The sequence below is a fragment of the Podarcis melisellensis genome, assembly GCF_964234715.1.
Source record: "Podarcis melisellensis genome assembly, chromosome: 13".
Lineage (NCBI taxonomy): Eukaryota > Metazoa > Chordata > Lepidosauria > Squamata > Lacertidae > Podarcis > Podarcis melisellensis.
The window spans coordinates 43,028,133-43,045,504 of NC_138545.1; the positions used below are offsets into that span (position 1 = coordinate 43,028,133).

The following is a 17,372-nucleotide window of genomic DNA, read 5'->3' on the forward strand; positions in this document are numbered from 1 at the left end:
TTCACAAACTGTAGATCCTTTAGGTTTTATATGGTCTCAGCAGCTGCTCCCAGTTCCTGGTCCAGCTGTTGCTACATCTGCTAGCTCCTCTCAGATATGCATGAGCCAATCTGATCTGAGAGGAATCCCTTCCTGTCCTCCAATATATGGGACAACCTGTGCGAGCAGCTTAACCCTTTGGTTGAGAGGAAAACTCCCTTGGGCCCCGATGGTAGCTTTTGAATCCCAATGCCAATAGTAGTTTCAAAGGGGGAATTTTCCTTGCAACTGAAACAGGGGAGACTTCCTTCCCATCTGCTGTGAGCCTGATAATTTTCTTGCATTTTTTAAAGTTACATTTTGCATTTAACACCATGTCTCCTTTGTTTCTGTATGTGCTCTCTAAGCATTTCCCATCACCAATCTCTCCATCTTTTCCAAGTGCAGCCCTACCAATGACAGGAAAAGATTGCTTGAGATGCAAAGGAGCCCATCTACAATAGTAATTATTTTATTTATTTATTTATTTATTTATTTATTTATTTATTTATATCCCGCCCATCTGGCTGGTTGTCCCCAGCCACTCTGGGCGGCTTCCAACAAAACACTAAAATACAATAACCTATTAAACATTAAGAGCTTCCCTAAACAGGGCTTCCTTCAGATGTCTTGGTAGTTTGGTAGTTATTTTTCTCTTTGACATCTGCTGGGAGGGCATTCCACAGGGCGGGTGCCACTACCGAGAAGGCCCTCTGCCTGGTTCCCTGTAACTTGGCTTCTCGCAGTGAGGGAACCGCCAGAAGGCCCTTGGAGCTGGACCTCAGTGTCCAGGCAGAACGATGGGGGTGGAGACGCTCCTTCAGGTATACTGGACCGAGGCTGTTTAGGGCTTTAAAGGTCAGCACCAACACTTTGAATTGTGCTTGGAAACATAGCCCCCCCCCCATTTGCATAACATTCTAATTCTGTTGAGATACATTGCAATTTTGTTCAGTCTGTGAGTGCCGAGGATGGAAAGCGCCACACATAAATGCCGAACATCAATTTGTAGAAAACACGACTTGAAAAAAGAGACAATGAACATACTTTCGTAAACCAAGAAAACGTTTATTGAAAATTATTTCAAACAAAGAAACAAACAAAAGAAACTGGTTCTAAGACTGAGCCTTGGTTTGGAAGGTGCCAGAACTTCAGCCTGCAGCGTGGCCACCTGGTTGTTTGGCTGAAAAGCAGGAGAAAAACGACAATGGTCAAGGACAATGGGATTGTTAGTCTCTAAGGTGCTACCGGATAATTTTTTAATATATATATATATATATATATTTGGACTGCGTCAGACCAACACGGCGACCTACCTGAATCACACCTATATATGCAAAGTAGAGGAAAAACACCCAAATCCTGTCTTCATTTCCTCTCTTATCGATCCGCCCCAGGCATCACTCAAAGCCTTCCTGCAAATTAGAAAACAAACAATACATAGCCATCAGTAAACAGAGGAAAAAACAGGAATCTGTTCAGCCCTTTTGTATACACTGTCTAAAACACGACAATCTAAGTATCGTCAAATGCACTCTGTACGGTGTTCCATTTCGCTAAAGGAACCAGACTATATTAAAGGGAATTTGCACTTTTAACACCACCCACCTGGGTGTCTGGCTGAAAAGCAGGAGAAAAGGACAATGGTCAAGGACCATGGGAGTTGTAATCAAGCATCACTTGTAGGAGGGCCCCAGTTACCAAACCTGCAATATTAGTGTCCAACTTTTCCCAGAAACGCATCCACAGCATGAACACGTACGCTCAACTTCATGGGTAGGCAAACTAAGGCCCGGGGGCCGGATCCAGCACAATTGCCTTCTCAATCTGGCCCGCGGACGGTCCGGGAATCAGCGTGTTTTTACATGAGTAGAATGTGTGCTTTTATTTAAAATGCATCTCTGGGTTATTTGTGGGGCCTGCCTAGTGTTTGTACATGAGCAGAATGTGTGCTTTTATTTAAAATGCATCTCTGGGTTATTTGTGAGGCATAGGAATTTGTTCATTATTATTTTTTTTCAAAATATAGTTCGGCCCCCCAGAAGGTCTGAGGGACAGTGGACTGGACCCCTGCTGAAAAAGTTTGCTGACCCCTGTAGGGTGTTCTCCCCATCCCATGCAAAACCTCCCTTCCTCTTACCTGTTCTTTTTGTGGGAGGCTATGGCAGCAGCCACAGTGGTCCACAAAGGAGATCCTGCATGAAAGAAGGGATCTTTGAAGCAAGGGAGAACTCGACGCTAAGGGCTGCTTTGAGGGAAGAATCCCTGAACATGTGAATGGGCTGTCACAGACCGAACACCAGGGACAGAATGTGGCCCCTGGGAGAAGAGGAGGCTGGACCAGGTGAGCCCTTGGCCTGATCCTGCAGGCCCTTCTTGTATGTTTCCTAAGGCCCCCCTCCTTCCCCTTGTCCCATTACCTCTGATGTGAGAGGCCTTCGTCTGGGCTCCAGTCCCTCCCAGGATGTGGGCAGCTCCCAGGCTGAGTCTTTCCCTCTCTGCAAAACAATTGGAGACCTCAGCCAGCACCTGGCTCCCAGCCACGCTAGCCCCAGTCTGGGGCAGGAGGGTGGGGGACCTGGGAAGGGGGCATTTCCTCCTACCTGATCTTACCAGCTCTTCCCACTTGGCCTCTGTACGGGTGTCTTGGCTCTGTCCCGGCCGGCCTAGCTCAGAAGCAGCAGCCGAAGTCTCAGAAATGAGCAGAGATGCTGTTCCCAGCATGAGAAGAAACTTTGGCTGCTGCTTCTGCGCCAAACAGGGCCGAGACTGAGCCATGCCCACAGAGAAGGGGCAGTGGGGAAGAGGCGTGAGGGATGGCAACCAGGAACCACAGGGATGTCCTCTGGTCCTTTATCTCGGGAGCTGGAGTTGGAGCCTCATCCCTGGAATCATGACTCTGTGAAGGAAACAGGATATCGTATGGGCTCTCATGTGAATGGGCTCTGTCAGCAGATTCCCCAATTATCGCCCTGTCACGCCATGCACCAAGGGAGGTGGGTGGCACTGTGGGTTAAACCACAGAGCCTAGGACTTGCCGATCAGAAGGTCGGTGGTTCGAATCCCCGTGACGGGGTGAGCTCCCGTTGCTCGGTCCCTGCTCCTGCCAACCTAGCAGTTCGAAAGCACGTCTAAGTACAAGTAGATAAATAGGTACCGCTCCAGCGGGAAGGTAAACAGCGTTTCCATGCGCTGCTCTGGTTCGCCAGAAGCGGCTTAGTCATGCTGGCTGTGCACCAGCTCCCTCGGCCAATAAAGCGAGATGTGCGCCGCAATCCCAGAGCCAGTCACGACTGGCCCTAATGGTCAGGGGTCCCTTTACCTTTACCGCACCATGCTGCTGTGCAAATTCGCAGGGCATAAAACCACTGACTTTTGTAATCTTCGCAGTTGTACTCTGGTCAAGGACAATGGGACTTGTCCCCCAGTTCCTAAATCTGTCTTAATAGTGTAAGCCTTTTTTTCCAGAAATGCCCCCACAGCATGAAGATGTACGCTCAACTGGTAGGGTGTTCTCCCCGCTTCATGCAAATTTCCCCTTCCTCTTACCTGTTCTATTTACATGGTGGTTTGGGCAGCAGCCACAGCAGTGCAGACAGGAGATCCTGAAAGAAAGAAGGTGTCCTTGAAGCAGGGGAGAACTCGACGCTAAGGGCTGCTTCGAGAGAGGAATCCCTGAACATGTGAAAGGGCTGTCACAGACCGAACACCAGGGACAGAATGTCCCCTCAGATGCCCATCCAGCTGTCCCACCCACCCCAGGGACTTAAAGCAGATCCCACTGCGGAGCTCACAAGAAGCATCAGATGACCAGGAGATGCAGCTGAAGAGCACCTCTGACTGCCTGGCTTTAAAAGAGGATTAGGCGAATGAATGGAGGAGGGGGCGGTCAAAGACTACTAGTCCTGATGGAGGAAAGAATGCTTCAGAAAAGCCGTTGCAGGAAGTCCCAGGTGGGCAGAAGGCTCTTGGGCTCGGATCCTGTTTGTGGCTTTCCCAGTGGCATCTGGGTGGCCCCTGGCAGAAGAAGAGACTGGACCAGGTGAGCCCTTGGCCTGATCCTGTAGGCCCTTCTAGTGTGTTTCTTAAGGCCACCCTCCTCCCAGTGGCGCAGGAAGAGGGAGTGGGGGAGCGCAGTCTGCCCCCAGGTGCCATCTCTGAGGGGGGTGACAAGAAGGCACTCTGCAGGGGCCTCATTCTGCAACCCCCAGAAATGGCAACGCGAGCCACCACCATTGCGCCATCACAGCTGTGTGTGGAAGATCCCTGCCACCGCCGCTGCAGCCGTGAGTGGAGAATCTCTGCTGCCGCTGCTGCCACTGCAAGCGCAGGACCACTCCACTGCCGCTGCAGCCGTGATTGGAGGATCCTGCTGCCGTCTGTATAGCGCTTGAGCGGTTATGTCGGCAAACCGTCCGGTGCCATTACGTACGGTGCATGCCTGTGCTCCATACACAGTGGCACCGTGCATCCACCGTACGTAGCGGTGCCACCCATGTGCCGCTGGGCAGTTTGCCCCGCCCCTGACACCGGGTGGCGGTTAGCCTTCCTTCGCCCCTGCCCCCTCCTTCCCCCATTCCATTACCTCTGAGGCAACAGTCCTTCATCTGGGCTCCAGTCCCTCCCAGGATGCAATGGCTTCCAGGCTGAATCTTTCCCACACTGCAAAACAAATGGAGACATCAGCAGGCGTCTGGCTCCCAGCCACGCTAGCTCCGGTCTGGGGCAGGAGGCTGGGGGATCTGGGAAGGGGGCATTTCCTCCTACCTGATCCTACAAGCTTTCCCCACTTGGCCTTCTGTATGAGTGTCTCATCTCTGCCCCGTATTTACACAAACTATCAAATGTGGTGACAGTAATAATAATACAACAAAACAACAAAACCACAAACTGGCTTATAAGTATAAAACCAAGTTAACTAGAATAGATATAGACTTGTAACCATTCAAACAACAAACATACTAAGGTGCCATGTGCAAGACAAAGCCTGGAGATACTGTAAACATGGAGTGGATAAATGTACAACTCTATCTTAACAAGTTACATGTGCCGTAAACGTTATACAGACTGGATAAATGAACCGTTCAACAAGTAGCGTAAGTCCAATCACAAAACGGCAACCCCGTGCTGCCACAGCGGCAAGGGTAGCACACTGGAGAATATGAAATCACGGGAAATCTGTAATATATCTGGAGAACAGGTCTCCTTCGGCTCACTTGCATTATTCTCACCAGAGTGGTGGCTTTGATTTGCCTTCCCGTGATTGATCCATGCATACGGCTTTGTGTTTCCAACTCAAGACCCGTTGACGAATATCTCATCCAGTTCAATCTTTGAAAAATAGCTTTGAAAAACTTTTTCATATTTCAGTATGTTTGTTGTCTGAATGGTTATAAGTCTACCTCTATTCTAGCTATTATTCTAGTAAATTTGGTTTTATACTTATAAGCCAGTTTGTGGTGGTGTTGTTTTGTTGTATTATCATCTCTGACCCGGCCAGCCTAGCTCAGAAGCAGCAGCCAAAGTCTTCTCTTTCTTAGAAATTAGCTGAGCAGCAGTCTTAATCAGAGGAAGCTTTGGCTGTTGCTTCTGCACCAAAGATCTGGCAGCCAAAGGCCGAGAAGGATCATAGAATCATAGAATAGAATCATAGAATCATAGAGTTGGAAGAGACCACAAGGGCCATCGAGTCCAACCCCCTGCCAAGCAGGAAACACCGTCAGAGCACTCCTGACATATGGTTGTCAAGCCTCTGCTTAAAGACCTCCAAAGGAGACTCCACCACACTCCTTGGCAGCAAATTCCACTGTCAAACAGCTCTTACTGTCAGGAAGTTCTTCCTAATGTTTAGGTGGAATCTTCTTTCTTGTAGTTTGGATCCATTGCTCCGTGTCCGCTTCTCTGGAGCAGCAGAAAACAACCTTTCTCCCTCCTCTATGTGACATCCTTTCATATATTTGAACATGGCTATCATATCACCCCTTAACCTCCTCTTCTCCAGGCTAAACATGCCCAGCTCCCTTATCCGTTCCTATGCCCACACAGAGAAGGGGTGCTGGAGAAGAGGCGTGAGGAGCAAGCTGTTTCTGCATGCCTTCCAACACTAAAATACAATAACCTATTAAACATTAAAAGCTTCCCTAAACAGGGCTGCCTTCAGATGTCTTCTAAAAGTTTGGTAGTTATTTTTCTCTTTGACATCTGGTGGGAGGGCATTCCACAGGGCAGGTGCCACTATGAAGAAGGCCTTCTGCCTGGTTCCCTGTAACTTGGCTTCTCGTAGTGAGGGATCCGCCAGAAGACCCTAGGCGCTGGACCTCAGTGTCCGGGCAGGTGGAGCTGGTAAACAGCTGCCCTGGACACAGAATTGACCTGTGCCTCCATGGACAGCTGCGAGTCCAGAATGACTCCCAGGCTGCGCACCTGGTCCTTCAGGGGCACAGTTGCCCCATTCAGGACCAGGGAGTCTTCCACACCTGCCTGCCTCCTGTCCCCCCAAAACAGTACTTCTGTCTTGTCAGGATTCAACCTCAATCTGTTAGCCAACATCCATCCTCCAACCACCTCCAGACACTCACACAGGACCTTCACCGCCTTCATTGGTTTCAATTTGAAAAAGAGGTAGAGCTGGGTGTCATCTGCATACTGATGAACACCCAGCCCAAACCCCATGATGATCTCTCCCAGTGGCTGCATGTTGAAAAGCATGGAGAGGACAGAACCCTGAGGCACCCCACAAGTGAGAGCCCAGGGGTCTGAACACTCATCCCCCACCATTTTCTGAACATGGCCCAGGAAGAAGGAGCGGAACCACTGTATAACAGTGCCCCCAGCTCCCAGCCCCTCTGGACGGTCCAGAATGCTTCTGAAAAGCACTTCCTGGAAGCTGTTGTAAACAAAAATAGCCCTTTTCCCTTATGGGGTATCCAAGAGCCCATATAGAGTCCTTACATCGGTACCCTATTGGTAGGAGAAAATAACAGAGCTAATAAGCAGCTAGTAAGCTTGATCTTTATTGATCTGTTGCAACAGGGTGCTCCCCTCACACGCAGGAAAGGAGGAGGACCCAGAAAAATGGTGCGCAAGGCCCTATAAAGACTTTTGAAATTGCCACCCTGTAGATCAAGACCACCCCCAGAAACATCATACATACATCACAGAAGGGGTGTAACCTAAGACCACCCCTCGGATACATCATACCTACACCACAGAAATTTAAATGTTGTTTTTCTCTTGTCCTTGTTTATCTCCTGTCTGGCAGGTTACTTGATTGGATTTCCTGGGTAGCCTGGCCAGTCTTTTGTAACGATAAATACTTAGTTCCTGGGCCAGTCACAGGCTCACACCCTATTCAAACACAGACAGGATTTGTGAAGGGAAAGACAATGGGGAGGCTTTTCCATTTTGACCTTGCAGAGAAAAGATTTGGTCAGTTTAGGAATCAAAATGGTTCCGGGTTGGCCTTCCTGTGCTGATTTTGTATGTGCTTGGTGGGTACACTTATGAACATTACCATATATCTAAGACCATAAAATTCCTATTACAAAGCCACAGGTAGGGAGAGTGTTCCTATGAACCCCAAAAGGTATTTCAGGATGACACCTTCCTTCCCTCTGCCCCAGTACCTGAGGGTCCTCACCTCTCTCCAGGGATTTCACCAGAACAAAGGGGAAAGGCTCCCTCACTGCAAAGAAAATGGAGACATTAGTAGGCGCCTGGCTCCCAGCCATGCTAGCACCAGACTGGTGCATGGGAGGGGACACACACACGGGAAGGAAGCATTCCTATAATATGGGGCACTCAATGGGCATTTCCACCTACCTGAACTGTGAGCCTTTCCCCCCTTGTTCTGGCCTGCCTCTCTCCCAAGGAAGATGCAAGCTCCTGGAAGCCACTGGTGGGGAGAGTGTTCCTATGACTCTCAAATGTTTCAGAAGGACGCCTTGCTTGCAAAACAACACTTTGTGACATCAGCTTGGAAACAGGGGCCAGGCTGCTGGGCTGTCAGGCTGCTGCATTAAGACAAATAAAATCAGGGGGGTCAAAGTGGGGTGGGATGAGGCCACGGTGGGTCAGGCCAGAGGGTGCTGTTGGGGTGTGTGGTTTTGCCTCCCCTGGTTCTGCGTCTTGCCCCTCTGCCTGTTCCTTTAGCTGCTTGATAGAATCATAGTAGGGTGGAGTTGGAAGGGATCCCAGGGGTCATCTAGTCCAACCCCGGGCAATGCCCATGAAGGAGGTGAGGACAGGTGCCCCCAAAGTCACCCTAGGCCTCAAAACCAAATTTCCCCTTTCTCTCTTCTAAAAAAGCACAGCTTTAGCTTTTCTCTGCTCTCTCACAAGATGCTGCTGTATAGGCAAACTGTGACTTTTATCAGTACGAGAGAGCTTCAAAAAGGCTAATGAATAGACTCTGTCAATGCCAAGAATACTCAGGCCTGGGAACTGACTCTTATCTCATTCGGTTGCAGCACATCTTGGACACGCTGAACCGCAAGGCTCCTCAACCCTTTTGGCTTGTCATCCCCCTTTCCTGGGAAGGGCGCCAAGAGTCCCAAAGACAGGAGCTTTCTGTTCATGCTCAGGAAACTCATCATGAGGCAGGGCTCCTGAGGAGGGGGGAAAAGGGGAGGGAACTGGAGGGGAATATATGCTCTGTGCAAATGGCTGTGCTTGTGCTTGTTTGTGAAATTATCACACTAGCTACTTCTACCAAGCCCGGATGGTAGAAATAAAGCTCTTTCTCTGAAATTATCCCTTGAGTGTCTGTTTGACTCCCATTTCCCTCTGCCTGGGTGCAATGCTCTTCCCGCTCCAGGGCAAAGCCTGAAAAGGCTACACCAGGATCTTGCCCACAGCCAGCCCTGTCTGGGCTCCAAACTCCGACCATCTTCTTTCCAGCCAGATGCACTGACCCCTTGCGATTCTGCCTGGGCTGGAGAAAGGGGAGAGAGAAACGTTTTGCTCTCTCTCTCAGGACATGGATATGAGAGCCACAAAATGCAGCCCTGTCAATACCTTCAAGGGCTGTGGCAGGGAGCAAGGTTTTGAATAAACATTCACAAACGTTTTATTGATAATAATCAGCACAATAGTTTGAGGAGCTATACCACTTTGTAACATGCAGAAAACAGCATTTTTAGAGAAATCATAGACTGGAACTGAGGGAAGTCGAGGGGGGGGGGTAGATTTTGTGTGGGAGGGTGGGGAGAGGAGGGAGAAATGGGGGAAAAACAAGGATGATGTGTTTTTGGATAATATGTTTTGTTTTAATTTTGAACAAAAGAAACTTATATAAAAAAGAATGTAATAGGGTTAGTAGTATTAGAATTACTATGGGAATGTTAAGGCGGGAGGCAGGGGGAGAGTGTGGAATTCTGGGGGTGAGTGATGATTGGATGAGGATTTGAAAAGGAGTTTGAATGCCAGGCAGTTGAGAGTCAGTTGAGAGCAGTGGGTTCTGGAGGGGGTGGGACTTGGTGGGGGGCGTGAAGCAGGGTTAGGCATCTAACTATTCAGTTTAGGATCAGAGGTCTAGTCATGATTTTTGTAATAAAGCAGCATATAAGATTAATAAGAATAATAATTTCTATTTATACCCCAGGGACGCAGGTGGCGCTGTGGGTTAAAGCCTCAGCGCCTAGGACTTGCTGATCGAAAGGTTGGCGGTTCGAATCCCTGCGGCGGGGTGCGCTCCCGCTGCTCGGTCCCAGCGCCTGCCAACCTAGCAGTTCGAAAGCACCTCCGGGTGCAAGTAGATAAATAGGGACCGCTTACCAGCGGGAAGGTAAACGGCGTTTCCGTGTGCGGCTCTGGCTCGCCAGAGCAGCGATGTCACGCTGGCCACGTGACCCGGAAGTGTCTCTGGACAGCGCTGGCCCCTGGCCTCTTAAGTGAGATGGGCGCACAACCCCAGAGTCTGTCAAGACTGGCCCCTACGGGCAGGGGTACCTTTACCTTTACTTTATTTATACCCCGCCCTCCCCGGCCAAGGCCGGGCTCAGGGCGGCTAACAAGCAATAATAAAAACAAGTTGAATGAATACAACTTAAAAACAAGATTAAAATGCACCATTCAAATATTGAAATATTAAAATGCAGCCTCATCACAGGAGGAGAAAAGGAAAAAGGAAGAGGGGGGGGTATCAAATTGGCTCCAAGCCAAAGGCCAGGCGGAACAACTCTGTCTCACAGAGAAAGAGAATTTGAGGCCATTAGCTCAGGTACACATGTCATCCAACAATCATTTAGTGAATCATCCATACAATCTCCTTTAGTGAGGGCGTAGTACCTAGGTTCTGTACCAAACATTGATATTTTTTCCTTTTTTCTAGGAAGGATGTGGGTGGCGCCCTGTGAAATGCTAGAATTTGGCACCCCTCCCTCTTGTTCTTCAGCATGGTTTTGGTGCCCAGTGTGAGCGCACTGGTCATGCCATCCTAAAACTGCCCTGGCCCAACCTTGGGATGTGCTTTTGGCATGGGAGAGAACCACACCCCTTGTCCTGCCCAGGGGGACCAAAGAGAAACCCTCCCCATAAAACTAGGAAGATCTAAATCAGGCTTTCCTCTTCCAGATAGCAAGATGACTGGGAAACCCTTCCCCTGCCTCAGAAGGTCACAGCATACCTGCACATTTTGGTTTTTATCATGGCACCGCTGGGCTGCTGCTTGGCCAGAGCTTTCCCAAACCATGGCCCTGCGAAGGAAGAAATACCTCAAAATCGTCGGGGTATCCAGCCGCTCTAGGGCATTGGGCCCTGAGGATATTTTTTGTTCTTTTCCAGATTCATAGGTTTATGTTCTGGTTCTAATGATGTAATAGGGGTGGAGCTCTTTAAATATATGGGGCTGCCACACACTCCTTTAATTTTTCAAAATAAAATAATAATTTCCCCTCGTTTTCAAAAGCACACACATTGTCTCTGTCTTCAGGTTCTTCAGTGACATTTGTTGTGAGACACTGGTGTTATATGCAGTACAGGGTTGGGAAGAAAAGGGGGGAAGGAGGATATAAAATTGGGGGTCAAAGTGTGCTGGGATGAGGCCACGGTGGGTCAGGCCATAGGGTGCTGTTGGGGTGTGTGGTTGTGCCTCCCCTGGTTCTGCGTCTCTCTCTGCCCGTTCCTTTAGCTGCTCGATTGAATCATAGTAGGGTGGAGTTGGACGGGATCCCAAAGGTCATCTAGTCCAACCCTCAGAAATGAAAGGATCCTGCCCACAGCCAAGCTTGGCTGGGCTCCAAACTCCAGCCTTCTGGTTACCACTGCAATTCTGCAGAGGGGAGAGAAATGTGTTGGTTTCACTATCATAGCACTGATATGAGATCCGCACCATGCAGCCCTTTCAATACCTTAATGGGCTGTCACAGGGAGCCAGCTTGTTTTCTCTTGCTCCAGAGGCCCTTAGGAGCTGAAGCAGTGGCTCTCCTTCCTTGGAGGTTTCCCCGCAGCGCTTGGATGCCCATCTGCCATAGATCATGTAGTTGAGATTCCTGCCTTGCAGGGGGTTGGACTAGATGACCCTCAGGGTCCCTTCCAACTCTACAATTCTATGATGCTACGTTTTAAAGAGCATCCAGTGTGCCTTTGAAGCCCATGACTTCCCCCAAAATGATTCGTGGCATTGTGGCTTCCCTCTCACAGACCTACAATTCCCAGAACCGCTAACAAACGACAGTTCCTGGGATTGTTTAGGGGAAGATATCTGCTTTTTAGAACAGGGATGAAGAACCTGTTTAGTTATTTTGCTTATTTCTGATATGACTGCGCACACTCCTTTTCTGACTGGGTCCTCGATTACTGGTTTGGTGGGATCTGCTGGTTCAGACACAGCGTATGTCTGAGAAGGCCCCCACGAAGTGATCATGGGGAGGAGGTGCGAGGAAAAAACTTGTGACATTGATTTTTATTTTTATTTTTGCAAATTGGAAGGGCTGTGGTGGGATCCAGCACCGGCAACCTGGAGCCCCACTGACCACTTAACTGCTCTCTTCTCCATCAGCTTGGGAGCTTTTTCTGGGACGTTTGCGGGGTATAATAGCACCCTTTATCATTTGAGCATCTTTATCAAGATGCTAACAGATCTGCCTGCCTTTGAATGAAGAATAAAGAAATATGAAATCAGGGGGGTAAAAGTGGGCTGGGATGAGGCCACGGTGGGTCAGGCCAGAGGGTGCTGGTGGGGTGTGTGGTTGTGCCTGCCCTGGTTCTGCGTCTTGCTCCTCTGCCCGTTCCTTTAGCTGCTTGATAGAATCATAGTAGGGTAGAGTTGGAAGGGATCCCAAAGGTTATCTAGTCCAACCCCCAGAAATGAAAGGATCCTGCCAACAGCCAAGCTTTGTTGGGCTCCAAACTCCCGCCTTCTGGTTACCATTGTATATGCATGTTAGAGCATGCTAACAGATCTGCCCCAGTACCTGAGGGTCATCACGTTTCTCTAGGGATTTCGCCAGAATGAAGTAAACGTTGGGGAAAGGCTCGCTCCATGCAAAGAAAACAGAGACATCAGCAGACGCCTGTCTCCCAGCCATGCTAGCACCAGTCTGATGCATGAGGGCAGGGGACATGGAAAGGACGCATTCCTATAACATTGGGCAGTCAAGTGGCATTTCCACCTACCTGAACTGTGAGCCTTTCCCCCCTTGTTCTGGCCTGCCTCACTCCTAAGGAGGATGCAATCTCTTGCTGGAAGCCACTGGTGGGGAGAGTGTTCAGGTGGACCGAAGAGAAACCCTCCCCATAAAACTATAGGAAGATCTAAATCAGCCCTTCCTCCTCCAGATGGCAAGAGGACTGGGAAACCCTTCCCCTGCACATTTTGGGTTTTATCATGGCACCGCTGGGCTGCTGGTTGGCCAGAGCCTTTCCCAAACCATGATCCTGCGAAGGAAGAAATACCTCAAAATCGTCAGGGTATCCAGCCGCTCTAGGGGATGGGGCCCTGAGGACTCTCCCTGGTGATTTTCTTCTGGGGCACAGCCCCCTCAATATCCCCCCCCCCGTCTTCCTTCCCAACTCCGTCACATCCTCAGTCTGCTGCCGCTGCCGCCCAGCCACATCCCTGCTTTTTCTGCCTGACACAGAACAGCCCAGCAGCAGTGCAGGGGAAGGCAAGCCAGCAGAGGCAGGGCCCTCCTGCAGTAGGGACATAGGGCCAGCCCCAAATCTACGGCAGGGACATGGCCTGAGCACTGGCGAGGGTGCCTGCCCAGCTGACACAGGGGAGGGAGGCAGAACAAACACCCCTGCCATGCTGCCCATGCCCACATCACCACTGGATGCCAATGCTCGCTGCTCCTGCCTGGGCACATGGGGAGACGGGCTGTTGCCCCCCAACCCAGCCCTGTTACGCTCAGGTTGGAGCCAAGACCTCCTGGCACATGTGGGGAATGGATTCCCCATGGAAACTCAGAGACCCTGGCTTATGTCTCACAGCTGGGCAGGATCCACCCTGGACCTCAAGCTTTCCCTGTTCTCTCTCTGTGTCAAATTAAAGATTGTAAGCCTCTCGGGGCAGGGACCTCTTTTTCAAGGGTCACACGCAGCGATGGTGCAAAGAAAGAATACAAAAGAAATCTAACTATGCTCCTACCCCATGCAAGCTGGAGCCCGCTAGAGGCCTGTCCCTTAAAACCAATGTCCCGTCTGCCTTCTCAACTCCCTGCCGTCCTCAGTCTGCTGCCATCCCCCCAGCCACATCCCTCCTTCTTCGTGGCACAGAGCAGCCCAGCAGCAGCCCAGGGGAAGGCAAGTCAGTGGAGGCAGGGCCCTCCTGCAGTGGGGACATAGGGCCCCTGGGGGTCCAGCCCCAAAACTACTGCAGGGACATGGGCTGAGCACTGGCGAGGGTCCCTGGCCAGCTGACCCAGGGAAGGAGGGAGGCAGAACAAGCACCCCTGCCATGCTGCCCATACCCACGTCACCACTGGCTGCCAAGACTCACTGTGGCGATAACACAGGGCCCCCGGACCTTTCACAGTCTATTGACCCTGCGCCATCACTGCGTTAGCTTTCTTCGCTGCCACCACCCCGCATCTCACGGGGACACACGGAGTCCAGACAGTTGTTAACATAAACAAATAATCAAGTTTATTTTTAAATGCAGGAACAAGCGTATGGTTTCCGTTTATTTCTCTTGGCAGTTTCTTAAATCTTAGTTCCTAACAACTTCAACCTGAATTATTCCCAACTATCTATCTGACTCAACCTCTCACTCTCTCACAATACAACTCTTCCAACCCACTCCTAATCCACCCTCTTTCTTCGCCAACACCCAAGCCTCAACTGCCAACTCCCAAACCTCAACTGACTTTCAAAACCTCCCACTCTATCTTTTAATTTACTCCCCTCTTGCATTCTCACTGGCCAATCACATCACACCCATTTTAACCCTTTCCTTGACTCATCCTAGGAGGCAAACGCCACACTCACTGATCCTGCCTGGGCACACGATGGCCTGACCCCTGGCTTGGTAGGAGTGGGGCAAGGGGCTGGGGCGAGAAGGGCTGTTGCCCCCCCCCCCACCGCAGCCCTGTTACGCTCAAGTTGGCGCCAAGACCTCCTGGCACATGTGGGGAATGGATTCCCCATGGAATTAACGTCCCATATTTTCAAGGTCTGCATCACATTCCTTCCGGAGCCACAGCAGACTCTGTGCGCAACCAGGCTTTGGACCTGGGAGACAGAAAGGAAAATAAAAACAGAGGAAGAGGTTACAGATGGGAATCCCAAAGTCTAAACTCAGAGACCCTGGCTTATGTCTCACAGCTGGGCAGGATCCACCCTGGACCTCAAGCTTTCACTGTTCTCTCTCTGGGTCAAATTAAAGATTGGAAGCCCCTCGGGGCAGGGACCGCTTTCTCAAGGGTCACACGCAACGATGGTGCAAAGAAAGAATACAAAAAAAATCTCACTACGCCCCTACCCCATGCAAGCTGAAGCCCGCTAGAGGCCTTTCCCTTAAAAACACGATCTATTGGGGGCTCCTGCAGCATGAAAAAGGGGCTACCTCCTGGTACATGTGGGGAATGGATTCCCCATGGAATTAACATACACAACTTCCAAAAATGTCATTTTTATGTATGGCAGCCTCTCATGTGTTCCTGGTGCCTCAGCAGCCTCTTATGACCTGGGAGACAGAAAGGAAAGTAAAAACAGAGAAAGAGGTTACAGATGGGAAATGTCTGGGAATCCCAAAGTCTAAACTCCGAGACCCTGCCTTATGTCTCACAGCAGGACTCAGGATCCACCCTGGACCTCAAGCTTTCCCTGTTCCCTCCCTGGGTCAAATTAAAGATTGTAAGCCCCTCTGGGCAGGGACCTCTTTCTCATGGGTCACACGCAGGCTTATTTTTAAACTTCTCGGTTTGCTTCCTGATTCTTTCTGAATTGGGAAGGAAGAGGGAAGGCAGTTTACTTCATAGCTGGAATTGCTCAAAACAAGGTTTCACAGGCTAATTCCCAAACTTTTAGTTTTGCTGCCAAGAAGGGTTTTTTAAAACTCTGTTCATCTCACATCTGTGGGTATCTGGAGGGATCAATTTCAATCAACGTATTTGTTGTTGTTGTTTAGTCATTTAGTCGTGTCCAACTCTTCGTGACCCCATGGACCAGAGCACGCCAGGCACTCCTGTCTTCCACTGCCTCCCGCAGTTTGGTCAGACTCATGTTTGTGGCTTCGAGAACAGTGTCCAACCATCTCGTCCTCTGTCGTCCCCTTCTCCTTGTGCAATTAACGTATACTCCCTGTTAAAACCCATCCCACACAGTGGCAAGATTGTGAAACTTTGGGAAATTCTCTTGAAAATGATCTAGAACATGTTTAGGAACAATGAGTCTGTAGGTTGACATGGTGCAAAGAAAGAATACAAAAGAAATCTCACTAGCCTGCCACCCCATGCAAGATGAAGCCCGCCAGACGCCTTTCCCTTAAAACCAAAGGATGTGTACCCATGATCCATTTGGGGCTCTTGCAGCATGAAAAGTGGCTCAGTCCACACAGCTGCATTGCTAAGAGGCAGGGGCTCGGACCTTAGAAATACAACTGACAGAGAGAGCTCTGTGTGAGGCCCTTTTCCCTGCTCTCCTGGAGAGAAAGGAGCATATTGCACTTCGCGTTCACCCATTTGCACTTTCCGTCTGCATGGATGGAGCAGGGTCCTGTCAAGAAGGGCTTGTCCCCCACAGCAGGGGAGCCCTGGAGTCGAAGGTGTTATGTATTGAAGTTCTCACCCTGGGCCAGTAGGGGGACACTGTAGATAGTTTTCACTCAGGTCCACATATGCAAAAAAGGAATTGAAAGTGACGTTCAGTGATTGGATAGTTACAGAAAGTTGTTACTGTTGCTTTGTAGTTGAGCTCTATATAAGCAGGTTGGCTGAACACTTCAGCCCAGTTCTGTTCTGGGCCTGTGAATGGGCCACCAACCCCTTTGGGCATGTTCCTGTCTCTATCTCAGGTGAGGCCCTGGCTTGGAAAGAAATCTGAGCCACTACTTTTCCACTGACTTCCAATCTTCCTTTCAATATTCTAAATCATCAAAACCCTACCATTTATTAATCTCTAGGGTTTAGGGGTGTCCTCTGCAAATCAATAACAGTATTTTGCTGGCATAGTATTTACTGCTACTGTTGGTACGAACTGATGTATGAGAATAAAGTATTTTTAAACTTCTCAGCTTGCTGCCTGATTGTTTCTGAAGTGGGCATTTTCCTTCATAGCTGGGCTTGCTCAAAACAAGGTTTCACAGCCTAACTCCTAAGGTTTCAGTTTACTGTCGAGGGGATTTTAAAACTGTTCATCTCACATCTGTGGGTATCTGGAGGGATAAATTTCAATTAACATATACTCTCCTACCTATTAAAACCCACCCCACACAGTGGCAAGATCGTGAAACTTTGGGAAATTCTCTTGAAAATGATCTAGAACATGTTTAGGAACAATGGGTCTGTAGGTTGACATTTAATGGAATGATCCTGTGACTTCAGGGTGTGAAAATAAAGAGAACAGAGGCATGGAAAGGCCATATGGTTCAACCAGCCAGATATTCACAACAGAAAATATCCTCTGGAGGACCTGCCAAGCTATCAACAGCTGTGGACAAGTCAAGCCAGGGAGCCAAGCCACATGTACCAGTGACGCTAATAATAATAATAATAATAATAATAATAATAATAATAATAATAATTCTGTGCCACTCATCTCCTCTGAGCCTCAGGCTCCTCCTACCGTCACAGTTCCATCTCCTCATCGCTGATGGGCACAACTGTCTTGCCAAGTCTCTCACCATCATCTGACAGGCATCCCTCTTGCAGGGCATTATAGGGCTTCCTTGCAAAGTGGCACTTTGTGACATCAGA

General features: G+C 49.6%; 1 protein-coding gene across 8 annotated transcripts; it reads right to left on the bottom strand.

The window, feature by feature from the left end:
- Positions 1-1,065: 1,065 nt before the first annotated feature.
- Positions 1,066-12,821, bottom strand: LOC309354351 (uncharacterized protein). 8 transcript variants are annotated; one of them, XR_014162197.1, is made up of 8 exons: positions 10,643-10,945; positions 7,840-8,030; positions 7,644-7,702; positions 2,622-2,917; positions 2,439-2,516; positions 2,159-2,213; positions 1,335-1,433; positions 1,066-1,201 (listed from the first exon to the last, which is right to left on the bottom strand). XR_014162197.1 is itself a non-coding variant. In XM_081884523.1 (8 exons), exons 1-4 carry the CDS (start codon positions 12,579-12,581, stop codon positions 2,910-2,912), a joined length of 291 nt encoding a protein of 96 aa, XP_081740649.1. In that variant the 5' UTR covers positions 12,582-12,821; the 3' UTR covers positions 1,066-1,201; positions 1,335-1,433; positions 2,159-2,213; positions 2,439-2,516; positions 2,622-2,909. The 8 variants fall into 8 exon arrangements, 3 of the variants coding, with proteins under 3 accessions (XP_081740649.1, XP_081740648.1, XP_081740647.1); XR_014162198.1 differs by lacking the exon at positions 10,643-10,945 and adding an exon at positions 9,126-9,197; XR_014162199.1 differs by lacking the exon at positions 10,643-10,945 and adding an exon at positions 8,931-9,100.
- Between the last annotated feature and the right edge of the window lie 4,551 nt (positions 12,822-17,372).